The sequence below is a fragment of the Bos indicus genome, chromosome 11 (assembly GCF_029378745.1).
Source record: "Bos indicus isolate NIAB-ARS_2022 breed Sahiwal x Tharparkar chromosome 11, NIAB-ARS_B.indTharparkar_mat_pri_1.0, whole genome shotgun sequence".
NCBI classification, from domain to species: Eukaryota; Metazoa; Chordata; class Mammalia; order Artiodactyla; family Bovidae; genus Bos; species Bos indicus.
This window is the reverse complement of record NC_091770.1, coordinates 15,385,465-15,412,397: the sequence shown is the minus strand read 5'-3', so window position 1 is coordinate 15,412,397 and position 26,933 is coordinate 15,385,465. Positions and strand designations below refer to the sequence as shown.

Sequence of the window (26,933 nt, the reverse complement as noted above, 5' to 3'; positions counted from 1 at the left end):
TTAGCATCAGTCCTTCCAAAGAAATCCCAGGGCTGATCTCCTTCAGAATGGACTGGTTGGATCTCCTTGCAGTCCAAGGGACTCTCAAGAGTCTTCTCCAACACCACAGTTCAAAAGCATCAATTCTTTGGCGCTCAGCCTTCTTCACAGTCCAACTCTCACATCCATACATGACCACTGGAAAAACCATAGCCTTGACTAGATGAACCTTTGTTGGCAAAGTAATGTCTCTGCTTTTGAATATGCTATCTAGGTTGGTCATAACTTTCCTTCAAGGAGTAAGCGTCTTTTAATTTCATGGCTGCAGTCACCATCTGCAGTGATTTTTGGAGCCCCCCAAAATAAAGTCTGACACTGTTTCCCCATCTATTTCCCATGAAGTGATGGGACCAGATGCCATGATCTTCATTTTCTGAATGTTGAGCTTTAAGCCAACTTTTTCACTCTCTACTTTCACTTTCATCAGGAGGCTTTTTAATTCCTCTTCACTTTCTGCCATAAGGGTGGTGTCATCTGCATATCTGAGGTTATTGATATTTCTCCCAGCAATCTTGATTTCAGCTTGTGTTTCTTCCAGTCCAGCGTTTCTCATGATGTACTCTGCATAGAAGTTAAATAAGCAGGGTGACAATATACAGCCTTGACGTGTTCCTTTTCCTGTTTGGAACCAGTCTGTTGTTCCATGTCCAGTTCTAACTGTTGCTTCCTAACCTGCATACACATTTCTCAAGAGGCAGGTCAGGTGGTCTGGTATTCCCATCTCTTTCAGAATTTTCCACAGTTTATTGTGATCCACACAGTCATAGGCTTTGGCATAGTCAATAAAGCAGAAATAGATGCTTTTCTGGAAACAAGGTCATTGGGGTGAGCTCTAATCTGATATGATTGGTGTCCTTATAAAAAGGGGCAACTTGGACCTCAAGATAGACATGCATAGACGAAAGGAAAATGAGGTGAAGAAACACAATGAGAAGACAGCCTTCTGCTAGCCAGGGAGAAAGGCCTGGAACAGATCTTCCCTCACACCTTCACAAGCAATCAGCCCTTCTGACATCTTGATTTTGGACCTCCAACCTCCAGAGCTCTCATTTCTGTTGGTCTAAGCCACCCTGTTGGAGAAGGTGATGGCACCCCACTCCAGTACTCTTGCCTGGAAAATCCCATGGACGGAGGAGCCCATTGGGCTGCAGTCCATGGGGTCTCGAAGAGTCGGACAGGACTGAGCGACTTCACTTTCACTTTTCACTTTCATGCATTGGAAAAGGAAATGGCAACCCACTTCAGTGTTCTTGCCTGGAGAATCCCAGGGACAGGGGAGCCTGGTGGGTTGCCATCTATGGGGTCGCACAGACTCGGACACGACTGAAGTGACTTAGTAGCAGCAGCAGCAGGGAATTCACACAGTGAACTCTGGAGGGGAAAGTCGATCCAAGGCAGGGAGGGCTGTCGGGGGAGCTGAAGACCAAGACCTCAAGAGAGAGATTTCAGCATCGGGCTGTCCAGGAAGCAGCAGAAAGAACAACAAACTAAGAGCCATAGAGCTGGGTGGGGTCTGGGCCCTGCCCCCCACTTAAACAGGGGTAATAAATCATGCCTGCCTGGCCTACACCCCCAGGGATGTGGAGGTCAAGGAATGCTCTCCAGTGCCGGCTTGGCAGCACATATACCAACACTAGAAAGACACAAAGATAAGGATGATCCCTGCACAAGGATAAAATGCAAATTCATGAAGCATTTTGCATGAAGCAAAATGCAAACTTCATGAAGAAGTTTCTTTTTTTTTAAGTAAAAGAAACAGAATGCCCTCTGCAGGCTACAAAGAACTGCACAAACGTGCACAAATCACCCTCCCTCCTCAGCAGATCTTCAGCTTCTGCTGTGATTTTGCTCTCTGTTGCCAGAGTGGTAACGCCACCCTTGTAACGCCACCCTGCTCATCACTCGGAAGGACTTGGAAGCAAAATGTGCATTTTAGGAAAACTGAATTCGAGCTCCCAAACATGTTTGAGTCTGTTTGGAATATCCAAGACAACAAATAATAGGGTCAGAAACAGCAAACTCCTGCGGTGGCCAAAGGTCCTTTCACCAAGTCAGGCTTCCGAAGGTCCCAGGGTTCACTGGACAGAGAAACAGTTCCCTGACGCCTGCCAGGCAGCGACGGGGTGCACAGGCTGGCCCGGGGGGCTTCAGGGCTTCGCCACAAAGGTTTAAGTATGATCACAGCCCAGAATTTATGGTTCCTAAATGTTTGTTTTAACCAGCGCTGAGAACACATATTTGACCCAGTGTGAACTTGACCTCTGGGTCCTTCTCCCTTCTCTGGGCTGTCTGTGCCGCACGACAAGATTTTTCCAGCCAACCCTTGGGCCCCTGCTCCTTGCACTGGGGCCGGGGCCGCCCTCCCAGCAGCTGCCACAGTAAACCTCATGGCAGATCTACCGGCAAGGCAGCTGTCAATGGCCATAGCAGGCTGACGAAAAATGTGTGATCACTCCAGGCCCACTCCCACACTTAGGCAGCACAACGCTGAGCCAAGAGGCATAGGAGCCTCTCCATCACCTGGAACTCTAGCCACACTGCACATTCATGGATGGTGCTGCACACTCATGGACGATGCCCTCGATGCCCACAGCTCCAAGAATCAGGGCATGCAAGACTCTTTCTCTTCTGTATATAATTAAGGAAAATGTCTAGAGTTGGCTTTTTTTTTCCCTCCAAAGCACTGTGGGCTGAATGCCAGTGGAAAAGCAATGGAATATCGATTTTCTGTTTCTTGCTAAGCAGAGAACAAGTCATTTGATGTGCCATGAGTTAAGTGAGTAAAAACAGACTCTGCGCGCCCTACAGCTGGCTGCATTTCTCCTCTATTCATAGACCCTGGCACATGGTAAAAGCTCAACAGATACCCATTAAATAAATGAAAGAACCATCCATGCATTTAGGCAGGGCCTGCCCTGTGCCAGGCACCAGCTTTGGATTCAGATCTGCTGTCTTTCCTGTTCCGTCCACCTCATTCTGCCAACCCGGCCTCAGTCTCATCTCGCCTTTCTTCTTTTGTGTTGTCTGTTCCCAAGTCCGGTCTCCTCTTTAAAGCTGAGCCCACTGGCAGTGTTTCTCTCTGGCCTGCACTTACACTGAGAGGGGGACAAAAAGATTGGAACAACCAATCTGGTGGGTTCAATTTAGGCAGAGGGGAAAAAAATGCAAAAATGGGGAAAGAAAAAAAAAACCTGTTAAAACCCTCGCAATAAATGTGAAGCCCTTAGAAAGAAAAGAGGTGCAGTACCATCTTCTTTGCCCAAAATGGACACCACTCTCAGCAGCCACTCCATGCATGTGTGCAGCTCAGTCACTTCAGTCGTGTCTGACTCTTTTGTGACCCCAGGGACTGTAGCCCACCAGGCTTCTCTCTTCATGGGGATTCTCCAGGCAAGAATCCTGGAGTGGGTTGCCATGTTCTCCTCCAGGGGATCTTCCCAACCCAAGGCTCAGACCCCCATGTCTTATGTCTCCTGCATTGTCAGGCGGGTTCTTTACCTCTAGCACCACCTGGAAAGCCCTAGTCACTCCACGTTAATAACTAAAATGCCATGTCTCGCGCTGGGATTTCAACTCCTAGAGACCCATACACAAAGAGTGTTTGCAAGAGCAGCATTAATATGCGATGGGGCATCTCTACATGGAGGCTGGGTGGCGAAGCCCTCAGGGCTGCCCTTGTGGACACCCACAACCAGTCTCTGCCCGTGTGGGTCTGCGGCTGCTCGTTTCACATCTCTCTGATTGGCAATTTCAGATTCGCTAAATCTTCAGTGTGCAGAAGCATTTGTCCGTGGCCCGTTTAAATTAAGTCTCAATCAGCTAAAAGCAATCCAGTCTGCCTCGAAGGGACACCTCGTTTTCTCACAAGATTAAGCAAACTGAACAACAGAAACATACCCCATCTCCTACGCAGAAACATTTTTTTGCATCAACTGGAAAACAGCCTCTACAAATTTAAATTCTTCAATTAAATCCTTTCAATTATCCTGAAAATAGAATTGACAATTAGCATCCTCGGCGTTAATGTGCACATTCAAATTGCATACACACGGTATGAGGACTCCCACCTTTTTATTTGAAGTATAGTTATTTTACAGCAGTGTGTTAATTCTATGATGACTACTATCTTAACAGGAAAATTGATGTTGATGTGCCATTGCCTTTGGTATTTGTAAGTGTAACAAACCATACCCAAGTGTAACTGTTCAGTCTCAGCATAATAAGGAAGTGAGAGGGGAAAGAGACCACAGACCCATTTCTTTTGCAGCCTGAATTTCACTAGTATTTACCAAAGTAGTTGTAGTCACAAAAACCGGTATCAGAATTTTTTCCATTCAAATGATGAATGCCTTAGGGAGTATTTTCCATCTGAACAGCAAGCTTTACACCAAGAGAACTAGAGATACACAAATAATCAAATATTTAGTTCCTTTTAAAGTTCTTTTTAAAATAAATCATTCTGCGCTACAGAACAATCCAATTTACTTTATTTCTTTTTTCTCAGTAATCAAAGCCAGGCAGTATGGAAGTGACTGGCTTTTTCATCTCTTCCTTTTTTTTTTAATTCATCTATATTGAAGTATAATTAATAAAAATTGTATATATTTAAGGAGTATGACGATGTTTTGATACATGCACACACTATAAAATAAACATCACAACCAAGCTAATGAACATAACCCTCACCACACAGGTGACATTTTTTTGTGTGTGGTGGGAACACTGAGGAAATTACAAGTTTATAATACACTATTGTTAACTACAGTCACGCTGCTATACATTAGATCTTCAGAATTTATTCATCTTAAGGGACTAAAACTGTGCACTCCTTGACCACAGTATCTCTGTATTTCCCCCTCCCCCAACCCTAAACTACTTTAAAAATGTACTATAAAAAGGGATCCACATGTACATTCTTTGAAAAGAAGTTGACGACAATAGGAAACATACATATGGAAGGGGCTTCCCTGATGGCGCAGTGGGTAAAGAATTCGCTTGCAATCCAGGAGACACAGGAGCCATGGGTCAAGAAGATCCCCTGGAGGAGGGCATGGCAACCCACTCCTATATTCTTGCCTGGAGAATCCCGTGGACCGAGAAGCCTGGTAGGCTACTGTCCAAAGAGTCACAAAGAGTCAGATACGACTGAAACAACTTGGCACACACGCACACACGTTCATACGGAAAAAAAGAAAACTGAATAATGGATAAATGAGACAAGGTTTACTTGGCTTGATTCAATAATAAACTCTAACAATCCTTCTGGTTTCATCAAGGCTTTCAAACCTATAATTCTCTTTCACCTTCATACGAGCAACAATCCTGCAAAATATTCAACTTTTTTTTTCCTTTGGCCTCACTGCCTGTGAGATTTTAGTTTCCTGACCAGGGATCAAACCTCAGCCTCTGCAGGGAAAGCATGGCGTCTTAACCACTGGACCACCTGGGAAGTCCCAATAGTCAAGTCTTTAGCAGTCATTTCACAATAGGAAAATATAAGGGTCACAGAGGTCAAATGAATTCCCCAAGGCCACACAGCTAGTGAAGGCTTGAGGATTTAAACTCAAGTTTCCTGAATCCAAGGCCAGGGGTCTTTCCCAGTGTCACACTGTTCAGCCACGGACACAAGTTTCACTGCATCAATGGTAACCCTGGTTTTCCCATGTGAAGGCAAAAGGCTCCCTCATCTCTGGCTCTGCCAGACAAATACAAGGCCCCCACTGAAACTTACCATTGAGCAGATATAGTACTTTGGAATGAGCACTGACCTAACACAGCATCATTTTTAAAAACACAATTATTCTTGAAAGGAGTTGTGATTTAAGCTTCCAGCCTTGGGCCCTGAATTAATTTGTCAGATTGGGCAGTACTGGAAGGCTAATGTTGCACTGATTACTTAAATCCTGGTGCTGTCCAAGGGCTACCTTCTAGCAGCTGGAAGGATAACTTGAACCAAAAGTCGCAAGCATTGTAATAGGTATTATGAGACTAAACCATGGTGTAACATCCTCTGGAATGCTGCGGATGGTAACTATTCAACCCTAACTCTTCTGACTGGTCGGAGAAGGCAATGGCAACCCACTCCAGTACTCTTGCCTAGAAAATTCCATGGACGGAGGGGCCTTGTAGGCTGCAGTCCATGGGGTCACTAAGAGTCAGACACGACTGAGCGACTTCACTTTCACTTTTCACTTTCATGCATTGGAGAATAAAATGGCAACCCACTCCAGTATTCTTGCCTGGAGAATCCCAGGGACGGGGGAGCCTGGTGGGCTGCTGTCTATGGGGTTGCACAGAGTCCGACACGACTGAAGTGGCTTAGCAGCAGCAGCAGCTTCTGACTGGTAGCCTTTCGCAGCCTTATCTTTTTCTGGGTCATCAGAGGGCAACTCTGGCTAAACCTAGGCACAACTCATGCCCTTGCCCTGTCACCTGGAGAAGCAGGAAGCATAAAGTGATTCCTCAATACAAGTATACTCTCCTTCCAGAGCATCTTTGGATCACCAAATCCCCAGACAACCTAAGAATGGGGTATTACTATTATCTTTTCAGAGAGGGCACTCAGTTGAATAGCTTACCAAGGAAACTTCTTTGACAGTCTTAACATATTCTAACAGGCATCAAGGAGCACTCACCCATGACCTATAAAAGAATGCTCTCTATTTTCACTCCTTACCAGCAGTACCCCACTTTACACAGCAGCAGTGCTGTCATGGATGGGCTGTCTCCATGTAACAGGCAAACCATATCATATCAGGTTTTGAGCCGGAGTTACTGAAGGGAGGAGAGGATGTGTAATTTGACCCAAGCAATTGTAAACTCAGGAAAATACTGGTGCACTATTGTCAAGTGTAATCTAAGAAGAAGTGAAGGGTTATGAGTTAATCTAAAATGCCTACAACCCTATTTCTGATCTAGCCGTTTGAGTTCCATAATGAGGAGGCTGATTAGTGAGTTCATGTCTGCCACTACTCCTTGATCACAGCCAAACCATAACCTGTCTGGACATCGCTCTTTCCAAAACTAAAGTCACTATGCCAGAATCCTATTTCTTTCAGGGACTGAAGGCACCTTTCAACAAGCAAGTTCACCAGAATAACTGTAATAGAAAAAAAATTTTTAATTTATTCACCAGTATTTTGAAATCCAAACCATATACAAGACAAATTGCTTAATTTGATTTATGACACTGAATACTAGTAAGCAACTAAAATTTTGGACGATTCTAATCCATATGTTTATGGTTCAAGCTCTGTGCAGAGAACACCTAAGAATGCTTAACTTTTTCTGAATGGAAATAAGATTTCTTTATTTCCAATTAGCACCAGACAGAATCAACTTGTCAAGAGGATTCTCGAACTATATTGAAACTTCCACAATGCAGAGGGGAAATAGTTTCTGATGTTCTCAAATCTATATGCATCATTAATACATTTCAAAACACTGCTAAGCATGTGTATTAGTTTGAGAAGCCCTGCAGGAAAACCCACCTGTCAGTTCTGATAAACAGTAGAGTGGTTACCTCCTGGGAACCGACCTCGAGGATGGCAGATTCTGATTGCCATTGTCAGAAAGCTTTAACACTACTGATTCCAGAGCAGGGCCTCCTACTTACCATTCCCTTCCTGCCATCAACGTAAAGAATGTTTTTCATTGGTCGATATCCACGTTTAAGTTAATTGTACCGGTTCTGCCATACTGCACACCTCCAATGAGAATTTTCTTCCTAGCCCCCCATGGGTGTAACAGAGGTTGAATGCAGGGGAATCTTGGATGCAAGGCACAGTTGTATCCAATGAACTGGTATTGATACTGTCATTACTTTGGCCCAGCCCTTCCTAGGTGGTGACGAGGCTGCAGGTAACTGGGTGGACTGCACTGCAGGTATCAACTTCCTCAGGGCAGCATTAGCCTCTTCAGATGCCCTCTATGTGATCCCCACCCCCATGTGGACTGACCCACGTGGCTTACTGTGCAGGGTAGCTAGGAATATGTACACTTACGTTTGGTGCACCTCTGGGAGCCAGGGGCCTTACTCCAGCCATGACAGCACTGCCCACCACAGACATTGACCCTGAAACAAAGCAAGACCCCTGAGTCCAGCAGTAGCAACACTCTTGCAGAGAACCCAAGCCTCCATCCGACTCCTGCAAGCCCAGCCTCCTGCTTCCACCTTCCTCTAGCTTCCAGAGAGTCCTAACAGGTACCCAGGAAGCCCAACCCAAAGCTGCCCAGGTAGAAGGGGAAGGACAGGAGATCAGAGCGGGATGGGAGAATCAAATCCTGCACAGCCTGGAACTAGACGGGAGAACAAGGTCCAAACTAACGGTTTTCTTACAAAAGTAAAGTAAAGCCAATTGTATTTTGTATATTATCTGTGACCACATTTTAAATTGAATCTGAGTTTCAGAGAGAGGCGTCCAAAGAGAGGTGAGATCACAAGGCCTGGAACCACCCTTGAAGGAAAAAAAAAAAAAAAAAAAGGCAAAACAAGTTTCCCTCCACACCCTCAACCTATGATTAATGGGGAGGGGGGCAGGGAGGATGTTTAGGAAAGCCCAATAACAGAAACCATTGAACTGAAATTCTTGTCAATGCTAAGACATCCCCGTCCCGGGAAAGCAGACCCCACAGGTGCAGGGAAGCCAAGCCCACAATTACTAGGATGCTGAAAATTCTAGGTTACAGAACAGAGGCTGGATCTTTACAGGCAGCCCTCCTCCAAACTTTTTTTTTTTTTTCCCACTAGCTCACACACACAAAAAAAATTAAACTAAGTTGCAAAGGGAAGTTTAATTGATGATGGGGGATTAAGCTGTAGTGACTTCATGTTTACGCCCATCTTCTAGGAGTAGTTTGGTTCGCGCACAGTAGGTTACGCCCCAGGCAGAAATGCCTTTTGTGTTTACCCGCAGCTCAGTAACAATGTGATCGGACTTTTTATGCTCCGAGTTCCCCTGCTTCCCCGCACTCCGCTCTTCCCGCCGCACTCCCGGGAAGGAAGGCAGAGGCGGGCGGGGAGGAGACAGCAGACTCACGGCGGACGATACCCCCGGTCACCGCGGGGCTCCGAGGGGCCGGACCCCGCGTATCCCCGCGCGGGCAGCGCGCGCGAGCAAGGAGGGAGGGGGTGTGTGGGCTTACCCCTGCAGCTGCTGCTTCTGGTGAACCTGCAGCCTCGAGCCCCCGCCGCTCTGGGTCTCCTGCGGCACCTTGGAGCGCATCGCTTGCCTGCCCTGTTTGGCGAACGGGGCGGCCGCCGGGTGACCGCCGGGCTTGGGGTGGAGCGGCCCGCCGGGGCCCCCGGGACGCGCCGGCTCCGGCGGTGGCGGTGGCGGCCGGAGCCCCTGTAGGGCCGCGCCGCCGGGCGGGCTGGTGCGCCGAGTCCGCTCCGAGGGGGCCCCGGCGCCGGCCGAGCTGCGGCTGTACCTGGCGTTGAGCGCGACGTTGAAGGTCCGCGGGCGCGGGGGCCCGCCCAGGGGCAAGGCGCCCGCCGCCAGGCCGGGGCCCGGGCGCACCACGTACGTGATCCTCCGCACCCGGCCGTGCGCCGATGAGGCCAGCAGCCCTGCCCACAGCAGGAGCCCCCACCTGAGCCAGGCCCCCGCCATCGCGGGCCCCAGCCGGCGCCCCTGGCCCCCGCCCCCGGCCGTGCCGCTTGCTCGATGCGGCCGCTCACGCGCGCTCAGGATCCCCCGGAGGACGGCCGGGAGCCCGGGAAAGGCGGGGAGGAGGAAAACTCGGTTGCAAGAGAGGAAGTTCCGCGGGCGGCTGAGCAGCCCCAGACCCCAGCCGAAAGCGGCGGGGAGGAGGGGGCGGGGTGGGGGTGGGGAGCGCGGGGTCGGGAGGGGAGGGGCGCGGGCCGCGCAAGGTGAGGGTCGGCTCGCCCAGCCGCGGGCTCAGGGGGTGCCCGCCCGGGACCCGGCGAGAGTGGGCGAGGGCGGTGTGAGCGCGCGGGACGCTCAGCGGCAGCCCCGGCTGCAAAGTCTTTAAAAAGTTTCTCTCGCCGTGGAACCGAGTGTCAGATCTGAACAGCCAATCTGGCAGACGTGACGTCAGGCAGTAAATCCTAATTGGGGAAAGCGTGAGATGAGCCCGAAAACGCGCCGCCACCCTCCACATCCACTGAGATTGTGCCTGTGGGTCGGCAAAGGCAGAGGATCCCGTCTCCCGTGGAAAGGACAAAGGACACGGCAAAGTCACTGGCTGGTCCTTTCCTTCTAGAAGCCCCAAAAAACTCACTTCATACTGTCTGCACGACATCTCCAGTCATTTTCTGACGTGGTTTGCTCGGGTACTTGCTGCGGGTATTGGATTAAAATACCAGATCGGGCCCCCGAAAGGACTGCTCGGGGTGCGCTGAATGTCCATTGCAAAGTGCTTAGATGGTTCCTTAGGTTTGTAAACTCCGCGGGTCTGTAGCTTCTGGTACCCTACTCCTCGCTTGGCATGTACCAGGGTGGGCACCAGGGGGCGCCTGTATAGACGGGGAAAACTGCAACAGGAATCAATCCGGGAAGCAGCTCTACCCTCGGTGAAAAGGCCTTTATGATGGGAGCACACGGCTTAGAATCCATAATAATGCCAAGCCGTTATTAGTATCTTTTTAAAGTCAGATCAATGGAATGGGGAGGGAGGTGGGAGGGGGGTTCAGGATGGGGAACACATGTACACCCATGGCTGATTCATGTCAATGTATGGCAAAAACCACTACAATATTGTAAAGCAATTAGCTTCCAATTAAAATAAATAAATTTTTTAAAAAGAAATAATATCCAAAAAAAAAAAAAGATGAGTTCCCTGGGCCCCTATTGAAAAAGAAAGGATCACTCACTGGAGATAAACCAAAATCACATTAAGGGAGATGCAGAATGTCCCAGGGGACAGAGGATCTGGGGTCAGGGTGCTTTGGGGGGAAAACCATGAAATAATAACATATTTACTTCTAGCATTTGAATTTAAAACAGTTTCTCCAGCACAATTCATGCTTTAATTACGTGAATGCAATAGAAAATCTCATTGGCTCGTGGACAGTTGGTAGCAGGTGACAATGGTTTAAAAAGAATAAAGGGAAAAGAAAGTTGAAACTTCATCCCTTAATCTATTTTTTCTGTAGACTGGGGAAAGACCTCCGATATTTGATTTGGCAGGAGAGAGCTTCAGTCCATCTGCCTGAGCCCCAGTTTCATGTGAGAACACCCTCTGAGAGCCACAGTCACAGAATCAACAGCATCTGGCTGGAGGGAGAGACCTCAGTTCAGTCCTAACACTGCTGCTAAGTAGCCAAAAGACCACAGGCAGCTCACCTCTCCTCTCCGCACCTCAGCTTGCTCCTCTACAACACAGAGAAGTTGGATTCAAACTTCCTTCCAGCCCTAAGAGTCTGTGGCTCTAAGAACATCCGGGGTCCCTGTGGACAAGATGAGTGAGGTCACTCGAGGTCAGTCTCTGAGTCAGGCCAAAGGGAACCAGCTGAGAAGATTGAGGAAGGAGGATGGGTGAAGAAACTGTCTCCAGCCTGGGATCCTGGAGAAAGGACACGGCACAGGCTAATAAATATCTCCCAAGTGCTACTCTGGAGGCAAGCAGAGAGGCTGACCCTTTGCAGACACAACATATCAGAAGCACAGCCTTTCTATTCTGGAAAAGCTTCCTATCCTATTCAAGAGAAAAAAATGTAAATAAAACCTTTTTAAAAAGATAAAGAACTCAGTGAAGCAACAGTTTGAAACAATCACAGAACCCTCACAAGGCAGGATTTGCTTTGTGAGAGGCCAATACAACAGTGGGTTTCCCTGGTGGCTCAGATGGTAAAGAATCTGCCTACAATGCAGGAGACCCAGGTTTGATTCCTGGGTCAGGAAGATCCCCTGGAGAAAGAAATGGCAACCCACTCCAGTATTCTTGCCTAGAGAATCCCATGGACAGAGGAGCCTGGCAGGCTACAGTCCACGGGGTCGCAAGAGTCAGACACGACTTAGCAACTAAATCACCACCAGTGTCACAGTACAACCCATAATTTGTTGTCATCTCACGGAGAATCTGCAACATGTACGGAAAACGTTTTCTACCTGCAATTCAAACCAGTTTATAGAGATTTTATAATCTCTATAATCTCTCAGGTAGGCAGCAGTTGAAATGGATGAGGGAGGGGATGTCTAGAGCACCAGCTCCATTCTGAAGAGTCTAGACTGCAAAGAATGCATGTCAGACAGGTGAAAGCTCAGGAAATAGTGATGGGCAGCATCACCAAAGGACCAGACTTTAGTCTGTGGTGGTGGGTGAGCTGTTCTTGTGACTCACTCCAGGACCCAGATGGACAGCACACATCAAAGCCCATTTTGGTCAATGAGAGGCAGCTGCCTGCAGAGGGCAGAGCCTGGACATGGAACCGGAGGGCTGGGCTCGAGCGGCCTGGCTGTTTCACTTTCCACAGGAACTTGAGCAAGCCATTTCACCTACGAGCCTGTTTCCAGAGGGCCTGGGGGTCCACCCAAGGTCCTCACATTTGACGAGAACAAGGGCGTTAACCATGCTCTGTGATTCTGCAGAAAAATGTTTAAAAAGCAATCTTCCTTTCTCTTGATCCACAGAGGTGAGTATTTCACCCCAATCTTCAGTCTGATTACAACCTGCCTTGTGACATATTTGGATACATCACAATTAGATCTTCTCTGAAACATAAGCACAGGAAGAATCTCTAATGTAAATGTTAATCTCATCCATAAATGATCCATATACATTTGTATACATGTGTGTTTACTTATATACAACCATTAATGTGGTAATATGGTGGCACAATGATAAAGAATCTGCCTGCCAATGCAGGATACACAAGAGATGTGGATTCGATCCGAGTCAGGAAGATCCCCTGGAGAAGGAAATGGTAACTCACTCTAGTATTCTTGCCTAGGCAATCCCATGGACAGAGGAGCCTAGTGGGCTACAGTCCATGGGGTCGCTTAGAGTTGGCCACCACTGAGCATACATGCATGCGTACACAGAAGCAAGCAATCTAGTCGAGAAACTCTAGCAAAGTCTCAGTTTTTCCACATCAGTCTCTTGCTATCTACATAACTAGCAAGATAACCCTTGAAAAATGTGTTGTGCAGCCTATGTACTATCGTATGAGATGGTCACTCATCTAAAACACTGGACTCACTGTTACTATGAAAGTGAAAGCCCAGTTTCTGTCAGGCTGGGGGACCAGCCTTTGCCAAGTCTAGACCCTGTTTAATGCCAAGCCCCCTAGGTTTTAAGGTTCATTTATATTGGCAGTACACAACTTCCTGGTTGAAAAAACAAGTCTTTAAAGATCTCATAAAACTTCTTGGACTTCAGATGGTTTTTACAAAACAATACTCAGATGAGCTAAGTGTAAATGAATCAGAAAAGAGGATTATGTTTCGCATAAAAACTCATGGGTTTGAGGATTAGGGGAAGAAAAGAAGGCTGGCAAATGCCAAACTTTTAAAGCACTTTGAAACCATTAGTCAAATTCAAAAATGCAGCCAGTTTCCCTCATCCTTACGTTTTATGAGTTTTGTAATTGAAATCTTTTCCTATATTTAAGGTCAGCTACAAATCAACTGAACGGCTGCCTATGATCAGAACTTCTTCCACTCATGTTTTCCTCCAGCCAAGGATTTCATGGGACCTCTCTTAGTTCTCTTCTAATTTCATCAAGAAATTCTTAGAAAGAGAAGGGAGAAGGGAAAGAGATAAACAAGAAATCGGTGAATTGTAGGTAAAAGAAAGAGAAAAGGAGAGTGAAAGCAAGAGAGAGAGATTGAGGAATGGAAAAGAAAGGGAAAACAAGAGAGGAAGTGTGAAGACAAAAAGAGGGGATGCAGTGGAAGGAGGGAAAAGAAGAGATGGGTGGAAGGAAGGGAAGAAGAGGGCAGATTGGGCAAAATGAAGGAGAAATCAATGAATGAGAAGTGGGGGAAAACAGGCAGGAGGAGGGGGAAAGGAAAAAGGAACTATCGGGTGAGAAGCATTATACCCAGCATCTGTGAGCTAATCTTCTTAGGTTGCTCACAGGATCCTGCCATTTCTGAACCTCAGCTGGTTCTGACCTGAACATCAGCTTGTCCAGGTTTGGGCAAGATTTAAGCCTGTGCCCTTAGAAGGTGCTAGAATGGAGGCTGGCTGGCTGCCACACACCACATGCAAAGCGGGAGGCACAGGAAGTCTCGTGTTCTCTCACACAAGCTGGAGGCCAAAGACCACAGCTGCAGCTGCAGATACCTGCAAGGAGATGCTTCATTTACTCGCATGGTCCTCTCCCTCGTTCTTCCAACCATTGCATCAAAAAAAAAGCAGAGGTGAAGCAGATTAGAAATGTGGGACTTCCTCCACGTTTAACTCAGCATCCATGAAAAATCACACAGCTTTTCCGATGAGGAATTAAAGCAGAGACTCATCCACTGAACGTATCCATGTTTCTCCCGAGATGTGTCAGCAAGTTGGAGACGGGGCCCATTTGCAGAGAAGAATGAGGTGCTCCTGGGACTAAGCAACAAATGGAACCAAAGTTTACCCCAGGCTTTCCCTCCCTTTAATGCTTCAGGTTTGAAATCTAAGCATCCTTAGTTGTCAACAAACATTTAGGGCCCTAAACCTTACAGCCCTCAGATAGCCTACATAACAATTACAGCAAAATCAAAACAAACTTCCATTTCAGGTGGAGAAGTTTAAATAAAGCCTGGTTGGACTGCAACCCAAAGTTGCCCCTAGGCCAGCGAGTGTCTTTGTGCTGACCCTGAGTGCTCAGCCATAGCAAGATACACCCCATTCACGTGGAGTCTAATGAGGTATAATTACGTGTAAGGTGAGTATTGAATAAAGGACTGCGGGAAATGAGACCCATAAAAGGAAAAGGGTAAAGGGTATCGGTTACCACTCTACAAATTTTGAAGAGCCAATCCACAAAAGGAAAATTCACTAAAAGTAAATTTTGGGTACACTAAATTTCCCTTTCTGATTGTTTTGGTCCTTTCTTACTTACCTTGAGTATAATCAAGGGTAAGTATCACACAATGGTGGCTGCCAAAGGCAATGAAATGCCTGTCTACAGGGAACCAAAATCTGTTCATTAATTTACTCTCATTGAGGTTTTTCATACCCATTTATTCAAATTTTTGGACATTAAATATGAAACCATGTAATAATTAAGTAGTTATCAATACAATTTTATTTACACTTTTCATTCACTTCCAAACTTCACTGGGTCAATCAGCTGGACAACATTCAAGAGGGCACATAGGAAATGTGTTCTTACTCTCAAAGAGTTTGCGTCTTGGAAAATAATTGAATGCACACTGAACTGACATGCACCTCACCTCTATGAAACACTTGCCTTTTGATCACAACATAGCCCCCAAGAAATCACATTTCACTTCGATATCTCAATTATATCTCTTTGGCCTTCCATTAGTCCATGAAAGTTTACTTAAATTCCCTGCTTAAATCTAACTTCAAAGATGCCCAGACACCTGCAAGGTTGGTTTAGTGCCAGGTAGGCGAGCAGAGTAACACTCTCTCCTCTCAAATACAGCTTTGTTAGAAATCATGACCCAATTTTAAGAGGAACCTCCTGTTTCGTGTCAGTTTCTATGCTTCCCAGGTTGTAGAGCTGCTGTAATTGCTTCTTTATGTAAATTGCAGAACACTAGTCGTTCTCTTGTCTATATTGGGATTTTCACCCAATGGCGTAAGTGCATGATGATGCTTGAGTTAAATGTGCGTGTGTATGTTCTAAGTTGCTTAAGTTTGTCCCACTCTTTGCAACCCTACGTACTGCAGCCTGCCAGGCTCCTCTGTCCATGGGATTCTCCAGGCAAGAATACTGGAGTGAGTTGCCATGCCCTTCTCCAGGGGATCTGCCTGATCCAGGGATCAAATCTGTGTCTCTTACGTCTCCTGCATTGGCAGGTGGGTTCTTTACCACTAGTACTACCTGGGAAGCCCTGCCTGAGTTTAATACTTGATCCTAATTATTTTTCTTCCAAAATATTCTCTCTGCCACCCAACAAATTGATTAAAATATCATACAGTGAATAAAGCAGCCTAGACAAAAAGAAGAAAACAAGGGAAGTTATTGTACCATTTCTACAGATCAATTCCTAGCCAGCCTGTCTGGTCTTCTAAGACCCAGGACCCTTTAAAGATTGCCTCCTTCTCCTTTTTTTAACCTCATCTTGTGTTACTCCCCCAAATGAACCTCTGGTCCAACTACGTTTATCTACCCATTTTTCTTCTTTCTCTTTGAAAGAAAAAAAAAGGCAGCTAGCCACTAGTCTGCAAAGAAAGGATATCCACATTCCTGCCTCTAACCACCCCTCACATCATTTTCCTGACAGCCTGTCATCTCTTCAGCTCATCCTCCTCCTCCTTCAAAATAGAATTCAAGATCCTTTAGTTCCATGAAGGTCGTTGAGCGCCAAGGGGTCACAAAGACTCGGACATGACTTAGCGACTAAACAACAACAGAACTTTAGTTTACCCTCACTTCCTCTTAGAGCATTCATCGTCCGTCTCAGGCATTAAGCACAGAACACATGCTTTGCGGGAGACATAGAGCACCTTTTGAAGCCAAAGCCTTTTTTTCTTCTTGGTCTTATTAAGATAAACCAGAACTAAGGCAATTCCTGGTTAATAACAGTTGAGGTATGGTTACAATGACCAGTGACAAAGTGACTTTTCTTTAGCTCATTAAAGGCAGGGTTCTGCTGAGCAATGGGGTTTGCCCAAATTTTCCCCCAAATCTAAATTAAGTTGAATCAAGCCATGGTAGGGAAAAAAAGTTTTATACCTCTGAATTGATGGCTTGAAACGTTCTGTAGAAAGAATTTTGTCTTATTTCTGTTTGAAAACTGCTACATTCCCAGTAATACCATTAAAACAGTCAAGGCTTTTATAACCTCTCTGTTTTGTTGCTCTCTCAACTTACTCTGTTATGGGAGGCCAAGACATACTCTGAGAAGGCAGCTAGTAAAAACCTACATAATATGGATGAACGGAGCAACATAACAGAAGTGACTCACACCACCAAGGAAACCAGCTGTGCAAGGAGAGGCCTGGCTTTCTGTACAGTGAGGGGAGACCAGTAAAACCAGCCCAGTGTCTGTGATTCCTCCAGGTTTCCCGGTTTTAAAGCCCAAGCTACTGCTGAGAGGGATCAGGTTACATCTGCCAGCCGCCCCAGAACTTTCCACTTAACCCTTTTCAATCCACAACCTGCTTGTTACACTTACATTTCACTTAGAAAAGCACCTTCTGGCTTTATATTTTCCCCCATGGTTTCTTCCCAACACACAAGTAGCCTGCCGGCCCCTATGAAGCTTTTCTTCCCCACCCCCATGAAGCTACCTGCACCAACGCTTACTTCCGTGCCTCCATCATCCCTGGAAGCCTGTGCTGAGGGTACACACCTGGTGTGCCGTGTTCCCAGCACCTAACACAGTGTGCACATCATAGCAAATGTTCACTTAAGTGAAGGCACAGTGTTTGTTGAGTGACTGACTACACTTAAATGCTGTGAGCAGTCCCCAGTAAGAAATCTCCAACTATCTTTTTTTTTCTTTTTTCTTTTTTTTTAAATTTTATTTTATTTTAAAACTTTACATAATTGTATTAGTTCTGCCAAATATCAAAATGAATCTGCCACAGGTATACATGTGTTCCCCATCCTGAACCCTCCTCCCTCCCCATACCATCCCTCTGGGTCGTCCCAGTGCACTAGCCCCAAGCATCCAGTATCGTGCATTGAACCTGGACTGGCATCTCATTTCATACATGATATTTTACATGTTTCAATGCCATTCTCCCAAATCTTCCCACCCTCTCCCTCTCCCACAGAGTCCATAAGACTGTTCTATACATCAGTGTCTCTTTTGCTGTCTCATACACAGGGTTATTGTTACCATCTTTCTAAATTCCATATATATGCATTAGTATACTGTATTGGTGTTTTTCCTTCTGGCTTACTTCACTCTGTATAATAGGCTCCAGTTTCATCCACCTCATTAGAACTGATTCAAATGTTTTCTTTTTAACGGCTGAGTAATACTCCATTGTGTATATGTACCACCGCTTTCTTATCCATTCATCTGCTGATGGACATCTAGGTTGCTTCCATGTCCTGGCTATTATAAACAGTGCTGTGATGAACATTGGGGTCATCCTAAGAAAAAACCTTGCTCAAGATCTCTTAAGTTGTCAAGGGTCTGGAGATTGATTCACTGACTCATTTATTCATTCAGTAACCATTTTTGAGAGCCAATTGTGTGTGTGTGTGTGTGTGTGTGTGTGTGTTTTGGTCATGCCATGCAATTGCAGGGTCTTAGTTCCCTGACCATGGATCAAACTCTGACCCTCGGCAGTGAAAGCACAAAGCCCTAACCACTGAACAACCAGGGAATTCCCCCAGTTGTTTTCTAATTAACTAATAATGGAGAATGAATTTTAGACATTTTTGCTAAGGGATCTAATATGTCTGAATATATGCAAGGATTCTCTCTGAAAACTGGGTACATTTTCTTCAGAAGGGAAGGGATAAGCAGATAGATGGAATCTTTTCCTACAGTCCTCTTGCAGCTGATTGCTAGAAAATCACTGGCAGAAAACCTATGAGCACTTAGAACAGCATCTGTAGGATGTAAGTACATAATCCTGGATATTTGCTTGCCAAGAAGGAATAGAATGTATGGTCAAAAGCACCGACTTTGGCGTCAAACAACCTGGACTCAGTTCTTTTTTTTTTTTTTTTAATTGGTGTATAGTTACTTTACAATGTTGTGTTATTTTCTGCTGTACAGCAAAGTGAATCAGCTATATGTATATACATAAATCCCCTCTTTTTTGCATTTCCTTCCTATTTAGACCACCGCAGAGCACTACGTAGAGGTCCTTTTGCTATAGGTGTATAGTAGGTTAGCCTACTCTAAGTTTTCATTAGATATCTATTGTATATGCAGTATGTGTGTGTGTGTGTGTGTGTATATATATATGTGTGTGTGTGTATATATATATATATATGCTCTGCTTCTAAATGTGGAGTAAGCCTATGTTCTTGATGAATCTAGGAAGCAGCCACTGGGAATTAAGGAACTAGCCTCCTGAATCCCCCTTGAACAATCACTTTTATGAGGGGATGTATTTGAGCTACTCAGTGCCACCTTGGGAACTGCTTCTCAGCTGGAGGCAGTTGGAAATAGATAATCTCAGCCTTCAATGTGTGAAGGCTGCTTTTCTTTCTTTCTTTAATCACTGTATGGTTCAGCATAAGAGTAATTTCTTAGTGATCATGAAGTGTTTCCTCAGTCTCTACATACTTACTGCCCTAATTCTTCCAGTTGTCATTTCTGGAAAAATGGAGCTTCCTCCAGGAGTTACAAAGATGTAAAAAAGTAATGAGTCTCTTGTGTTTTTCCCTCAGTAGAGAAAGCTCCTAGTGTGTGTGTACTCAGTCATGTCTGAATCTTCTGTGACCCCATGGACTGTAGCCTGCCAGGCTCCTCTGTCCCTGGAATTTTTCAGGCAAGAACACTGGGGTGGGTTGCTGTTCCTCCTCCAGGGAATGTTCCCAACCCAGGGATCGAACCCATGTCTCCTGCTGGGCAGGTGGATTCTTTACCACTGAGCCACTTGGGAAGCCTGCAGAGATAGGAGAGGAGACCTCAATTTTATAAAGGGAGATGGCGGAAGGAAGGGAAGGGAAGAGAGCTGTTCATATTCATTCTCTGAGCACCCACAAAGGTCCATAAATGGCCCAGGAGGGTTCTGCGCCTGCTATCACTCAAGGGGGACATGCCACAGACACTTGCTTCTGTAACCAAAAAATGACATTCTGTCATTTAATAAACCATCCGCCGCTCTAAGCTTCTATTTTCTTATCTATGAAAGTGGGAATTTTCTTATCTATGAAAGTGAGTATTTTCTTATCTATGAAGTAGGAATAATACACACAAGGTTTAGCAAGCTTTTTTGAAAAGGGATGGATAGTAAATACTTTCAACTTTGTATACCATGCAGTCTCTGTCTCTCTAAAACTACTGCAAACGGTGACTGCAACCACAAAATTAAAAGAGACTTGCTCCTTGAAAGAAAGCTATGACAAATCTAGACAGAGTATTAAAAAGCAGAGACATCACTTTGCTGATAAAGGTCCGTCTAGTCAAAGCTATGGTTTTGCCAGTAGTCATGTATGGATGTGAGAGATGGACTATAAAGAAGGCTGAGCACCGAAGAATTGATGCTTTTGAACTGTGGTGCTGGAGAAGACTCTTGAGAGTCTCATGGACTGCAAGGAGATCAAACAGTCAATCCTAAAGGAAATCATCCCTGAATATTCATTAGAAGGACTGATGCTGAAGCTGAAGCTCCAATACTTTGGTCACTTGATGTGAAGAGCCGACTCACTGGAAAAGACCCTGATGCTGGGAAAGATTGAGGGCAGGAGAAGAGGATGACAGAGGATGAGACAGTCAGATGGCATCATCAACTCAGTGAACATGAGTTTGAGCAGACGCCAGGAGATAGCGAAGGACAGAGAAGCCTGGTGTACTGCGGTCCATGGGATCGCAAAGAGTCAGACACAACTTAGCAACTGAACAATAACAACTGTCTCTGTTCCAACTACTCATTTTTGCCATTCTAGCATGAGAGCAGCCTGGACAGTTCAGAAAGGAATGGGCATGAGCAGATGTGGTCCACAGGCCAAAGTTTGCCATCATCTGGTCCAATCCCCTGGTCTAGTATAGGGTGTAAGGAGGATTTCATGAGCTAATCCAAGCAACTTATTTTTGTACAGCATGCAGCAGATCAACACTCTATAATAAAGATTAACTATTACCATTGCTCAGATTTTAGACCCTCCTGTGGGTGTGTGCTACCTCTGCTTACCTTATTGAGTAAGGTAATCCTTGGTGCTCCCTGGAGGATATTTCTAGACCTTGCCATCTTGGGTGTAACCCTGTGGAAAGAAGGAGAAGGAAGGAGGACTGGGCAGAGGGAGAAGTCCAGCTGCCCAACAGCAGGCTGAGCCGAACCTACAGGGATCTCTGAAGCTAAAATGGCCATTAGTGTTGTCCCACGTGGATCAGAGTGGGTGGGCCTTGGTACCCTCACCTGGAGCAGTCACTGGATGTGGGCTGCCCTGGGAAGGGAGGCTGCTCTGTAGCACAGGCACTCCTGGAGGAGCTGACAGCTCACAGCATGCCCAGCAACTGGGGCAGTGGAGGGGAGGGAAGGGAAGATGTGACCAATTCTGACCTTGAATTATGCATAGGAATTGCAAACCAAGCACTGAATTGTTGTTGCAAGAGCGTTCAGAGCTCCTTCCGCCTTTGGTGACCAGCAATCTCAAAATGGTCCCAGAGGGACCACAGTGAAGAGCGTTTCCTATCAATTGTACTGGAACCCAATGTGAGCGAGACTTAAATCTGAGTTCTTTAACCTCTGGGATTTTAAGGTTGTTTGTTGCCAAAGTATTGTTGTTCAGTCGCTAAGTCATTCCGACTCTTTGTGACCCCACGAACTGCAGTATTGTTAGCTTTCTATTAGGAGTCCTCAGCTGCTGCGCTGGATGTATCTGAAGGTTTGGAAGTAAAGATACACCTGATAATCTTATAAAATCAGGGGACTTGTTTGAAACCACCATCAGCATTGCCAGCATCATCATTTTAATATCAGCATTTACATGAATTTTCTAATTTAATGCTCATAACAATCTATGTATAATATAAGTATTGTTACCCTCATTTTAGAGATTAGGAAACTTACGCTTTAGTTTGCACAAGGTCAGGGGTCTGCAAACTATAACCTGTAGACCAAATCCAGCTCACTGTCTGTTTTTGTAAATAAAGTTTTATTGGAATACACCCATGCCCATTCATTATATAGTATGTAATTATGGCTGCATTCATGATATTGTGGCAAGAGCTGAGTAGTTGCATCTGGCCTGCAAAAGCTGAAAATACTTACCATCTGGCCTTTTTCAGAGTTTGCCCACTCTCCCTGTCTCCCTCTACTCTACACAATACCTGGTTCCAAACCCAGGTTGTCTGACTCTAGAGACACTGCTCATAATTCAGATTTAAGTAAATACTAGGTAGGTTTGGAGCCTGTGGGGGCATTATAAAACTTTCCCATTTCCATTATTCTAACATTGTTTAATTTAAGCTTTTATGACATTTATTTCCAGCATTGACAGACTCCATATCATGAAAATCTCTCTCTGAAAAACACTTAGAAAGTTCTGGATAAAAAATGAATAGCTGACTTGGCAAGAAATTAAGGTAAACCTTCAGGGTTTGTAACTGAAATAGAAGCCAAAATCCAGAATGGGCATGGTAAATGCTCACCCATTTAGGCAGTGGGCCCCTAATGGCATGTGCCAGTATGGACGGGGACAGGACAAGTGTGTCAGTAGGGAGACTTTGGAATGAGGTCCCCAGAGGCCCAGATTTTCAGCGAAAGAGTAGACTAAAAAATATTTGCCCTGCAAAGGGAGAGAGGAAAAGAAATTGTGTCCTGGCTTTGATTTGGGTTGGAAGAAAAAAGGAAAGTCCCTATGTACCAAACCAGAAGTAACAACTATAACCCAGGCCTCAAGCCTGAGTTCAAATTCACTCTATTTGCCCATTCTGAAACTAATTTAAAATTGTCCTAGATTATTAGCTTCCCAAGCACTTAGCAAAGGTGACACAAATAAAGTGAATATTCTCTCAAGTCCCCTAAAACTCTCCCAGATAAGGCCACAACAAAAAGGAGCTCACAATGAAAAATCACAAAACCACTCACAGAGCAAGACATCATGGGACAGAGTCAGCAGAAGCGTCAAGCAGCAGAACCAGACACATAAGGTCTTGAGGGGTCAGAGCATCCTATGTAGCAGGGCTTGGCAAACTTTTTCTATTAAGGCCCAGGTGGTGTATATCCTAGGCTTTGCAAGCTATGTAGTCTCTATCAAAAAGATTCAACTTTACCATTCTAGAGTGAAAGCAGATAAGCAATATGTATAGGCTTAGCTGTGCTTCAATAAACCTTTATTTACAAAAATGAGGAGGATGTCAGATTTTGCTCTAGTTTTTAAAGTATGCTTCCAATATTTAAAGAATTTAATGTATGAGCAAGGAATAAAACACTATCATTAATATCCAGGCAGATTCTTAATTTCTGGAAGTAAAAGGTTTAGTTGAAATCTTAGGATTCAACATATGAGCTACCGAGCAGATTAGAACAATTGAAAAACATCATTAGCAACTTGAAATTTGGATATGACAAAACTACCAAGAATTTTGTACAGAGAGACAGAGGAGGAAAATACAAAAGAGAGGTTAATAGGCATGAAATCTGACTGAGAAGTTCTAGCATTCATCTAGTCAGTGTTCCAGAAGGAATGAGAAGAAAGAGTACTCAAGAATTTTCATGGATCCTAATATTTATGATCTATAAAATATTACCAAAAAAACCATTGTTTTGAAATTGCAGAATATTCAAGACTAATTGAGTAGTTTTAAAAGACCCCTTGCCTCCCAGAAAGACACTTTATCTACTTTATATCTAATTTATCATGAACAATTAGCAGATACCAAAATACTGTAAGACAATGTCTTCAAAGTGCTAAAAAAAAAATTGTCAATCTATAATTGCATATCCAACAAACTTTAAAGAATGATGATGAAATAGAGACATTTTTATACAAACAAAAGCTAAGATAGTTTATTATCAACAGACCCTCTTAAGATTTAAAACAGAGAAAACAGAAAGGAACTTCTTAAAAGTATATATACTTTAGGAAGAAGGAAAAGGACCACAGAAGGGAGATTTGAGATTTAAGGTTGGTAACCAGGTGAAAGTGGTAATCATATGGATAAATCTAAATAAGCATCAACATTAATAACATCTAATTTGTGAAGTTAAAAAAATGGGGGGGGCACATAAATAGAGATAATATTCTGTCTCTTATAATAGTAGATACAAAAAGTAGTAGGCATATAGGCATTCATGAATGCATGTAGTGTGCATGCTGTATTCTCTTCTATGTATGATACATTTTGCAAAGCATTTTTTAACACTATCTTTGATTTTTTTAATATAAATTTATTTTTTTAATTGGAGGCTAATTACTTTACAATATTGTATTGGTTTTGCCATACATCCATATGAATCCGCCATGAGTGCACACGTGTTCCCTATCCTGAACACACCTCCCACCTCCCTCCCCATACCATCCCTCTGGGTCATCCCAGTGCACCAGCCCCAAGCATCCTGTATCATGCATCAAACCTGGACTGGCAATTCGTTTCACATATGATATTATACATGTTTAAATGCCATTCTCCCAAATCATCCCACCCTCACCCTCTCTCACAGAGTCCAAAAGACTGTTCTATACATCTGTGTCTCTTTTGCTGTCTCGCATACAGGGTTATCATTACCATCTTTCTAAATTCCATATATATGTGTTAGTATATTGTATTGGTGTTTTTCTTTCTGGCTTACTTCACTCTGTATAATAGGCTCCAGTTTCATCCACCTCATTAGAACTGATTCAAATGTATTCTTTTTAATGGCTGAGTAATACTCCATTGTGTATATGTACCACCACTTTCTTATCCATTCATCTGCTGATGGGCATCTAGGTTGCTTCCATGTCCTGGCTATTATAAACAGTGCTGCGATGAACATTGGGGTACACGTGTCTCTTTCAATTCTGGTTTCCTCCATGTATATGCCCAGAAGTGGGATTGCTGGGTCATATGGCAGTTCTATTTCCAGTTTTTTAAGGAATCTCCACACTGTTCTCCATAGTGGCTGTACTAGTTTGCATTCCCACCAACAGTGTAAGAGGGTTCCCTTTTCTCCACACCCTCTCCAGCATTTATTGCTTGTAGGCTTTTGGATAGCAGCCATTCTGACTGGCGTGAAATGGTCTCTCATTGTGGTTTTGATTTGCATTTCTTTGATAATGAGTGATGTTGAGCATCTTTTCATGTGTTTGTTAGCCAACTATATGTCTTCTTTGCAGAAATGTCTGTTTAGTTCTTTGGCCCATTTTTTGATTGGGTCGTTTATTTTTCTGGAATTGAGCGGTAGGAGTTGCTTATATTTTTGAGATTAGTTGTTTGTCCGTTGCTTCATTTGTTATTATTTTCTCCCATTCTGAAGGCTGTCTTTTCACCTTGCTTATAGTTTCCTTTGTTGTGCAGAAGCTTTTAAGTTTAATTAGGTCCCATTTGTTTATTTTTGCTTTTATTTCCAATATTCTGGGAGGTGGGTCATAGAGGATCCTGCTGTGATTTATGTCGGAGAGTGTTTTGCCTATGTTCTCCTCTAGGAGTTTTATAGTTTCTGGTCTTACGTTTAGATCTTTAATCCATTTTGAGTTTATTTTTGTGTATGGTGTTAGAAAGTGTTCTAGTTTCATTCTTTTACAAGTGGTTGACCAGTTTCCCCAGCACCACTTGTTAAAGAAATTGTCTTTTCTCCATTGTATATTCATGCCTCCTTTGTCAAAGATAAGGTGTCCATAGGTGTGTGGGTTTATCTCTGGGCTTTCTATTTTGCTCCATTGATCTATATTTCTGTCTTTGTGCCAGTACCATATTGTCTTTATGACTGTGGCTTTGTAGTAGAGACTGAAGTCAGGCAGGTTGATTCTTTCAGTTCCATTCTTCTTTCTCAAGGTTGCGTTGGCTATCCGAGGTTTTTTCTATTTCCAAACAAATTGTGAAATTATTTGTTCTAGCTCTGTGAAAATACCATTGGTAGCTTGATAGGGATTGCATTGAATCTATAGACTGCTTTGGGTAGTATACTCATTTTCACTATATTGATTCTTCCGATCCATGAACATGGTATATTTCTCCGTCTATTAGAGTCCTCTTTGATTTCTTTCACCAGTGTTTTATAGTTTTCTATATATAGGTCTTTTGTTTTTTTAGGTAGATATATTCCTAAGTATTTTATTCTTTTCGTTGCAATGGTGAATGGAATTGTTTCCTTAATTTCTCTATTTTCCCATTATTAGTGTATAGTAATGCAAGGGATTTCTGTGTGTTGATTTTATATCCTGCCACTTTACTATATTCATTGATTAGTTCTAGTAATTTTCTGGTGGAGTCTTTAGGGTTTTCTATGTAGAGGATCATGTCATCTGCAAATAGTGAGAGTTTTACTTCTTCTTTTCCAATTTGGATTCCTTTTTTTTTTTTTTTTTCCTGCTCTGATTGCTGTGGCCAAAACTTCCAAAACTATGTTGAATAGTAGTGGTGAAAGTGGGCACCCTTTTCTTGTTCCTGACTTTAGGAGAAATGCTTTCAATTTTTCACCATTGATTATAATGTTTGCTGTGGGTTTGTCATATATAGCTTTTATTATGTTGAGGTATGTTCCTTCTATTCCTGCTTTCTGGAGAGTTTTTATCATAAATGGATGTTGAATTTTGTCAAAGATTTTCTCTGCATCTATTGAGATAATCATATGGCTGTTATTTTTCAATTTGTTAATGTGGCATATTACATTGATTGATTTATGGATATTGAAGAATCCTTGCATCCCTGGGATAAAGCCCACTTGGTCATGATGTATGATCTTTTTAATATGGTGTTGGATTCTGATTGCTAGAATTTTGTTAAGGATTTTTGCATCTATGTTCATCAGTGATATTGGCCTGTAGTTTTCTTTTTTTGTGACATCTTTGTCAGGTTTTGGTATTAGGGTGATGGCCTTGTAGAATGAGTTTGGAAGTTTACCCTCCTCTGCAATTTTCTGGAAGAGTTTGAGTAGGATAGGTGTTAGCTCTTCTCTAAATTTTTGGTAGAATTCAGCTGTGAAGCCATCTGGATCTGGGCTTTTGTTTGCTGGAATATTTCTGATTACAGTTT

The 26,933-nt window shown here is 44.0% G+C and overlaps 1 protein-coding gene across 5 annotated transcripts in view; it reads right to left on the bottom strand.

Annotated features, from left to right (window-relative positions):
• Window positions 1–9,844, bottom strand: part of LTBP1 (latent transforming growth factor beta binding protein 1) — a 456,275-nt gene extending 446,431 nt beyond the window's left edge. For 2 of the 5 annotated variants that reach the window (XM_070798479.1, XM_070798478.1), the window contains exons 1-2: window positions 9,184–9,844; window positions 8,043–8,113 (exon numbers count right to left, since the gene is read on the bottom strand). In XM_070798479.1, coding sequence (XP_070654580.1) covers window positions 8,043–8,113; window positions 9,184–9,650 — 538 coding nt within the window. In that variant the 5' untranslated portion in view covers window positions 9,651–9,844. The remainder of the gene's footprint in view (window positions 1–8,042; window positions 8,114–9,183) is intronic. The other 3 variants (XM_070798481.1, XM_070798482.1, XM_070798483.1) reach the window with 2 other exon arrangements.
• Window positions 9,845–26,933: the final 17,089 nt, after the last annotated feature.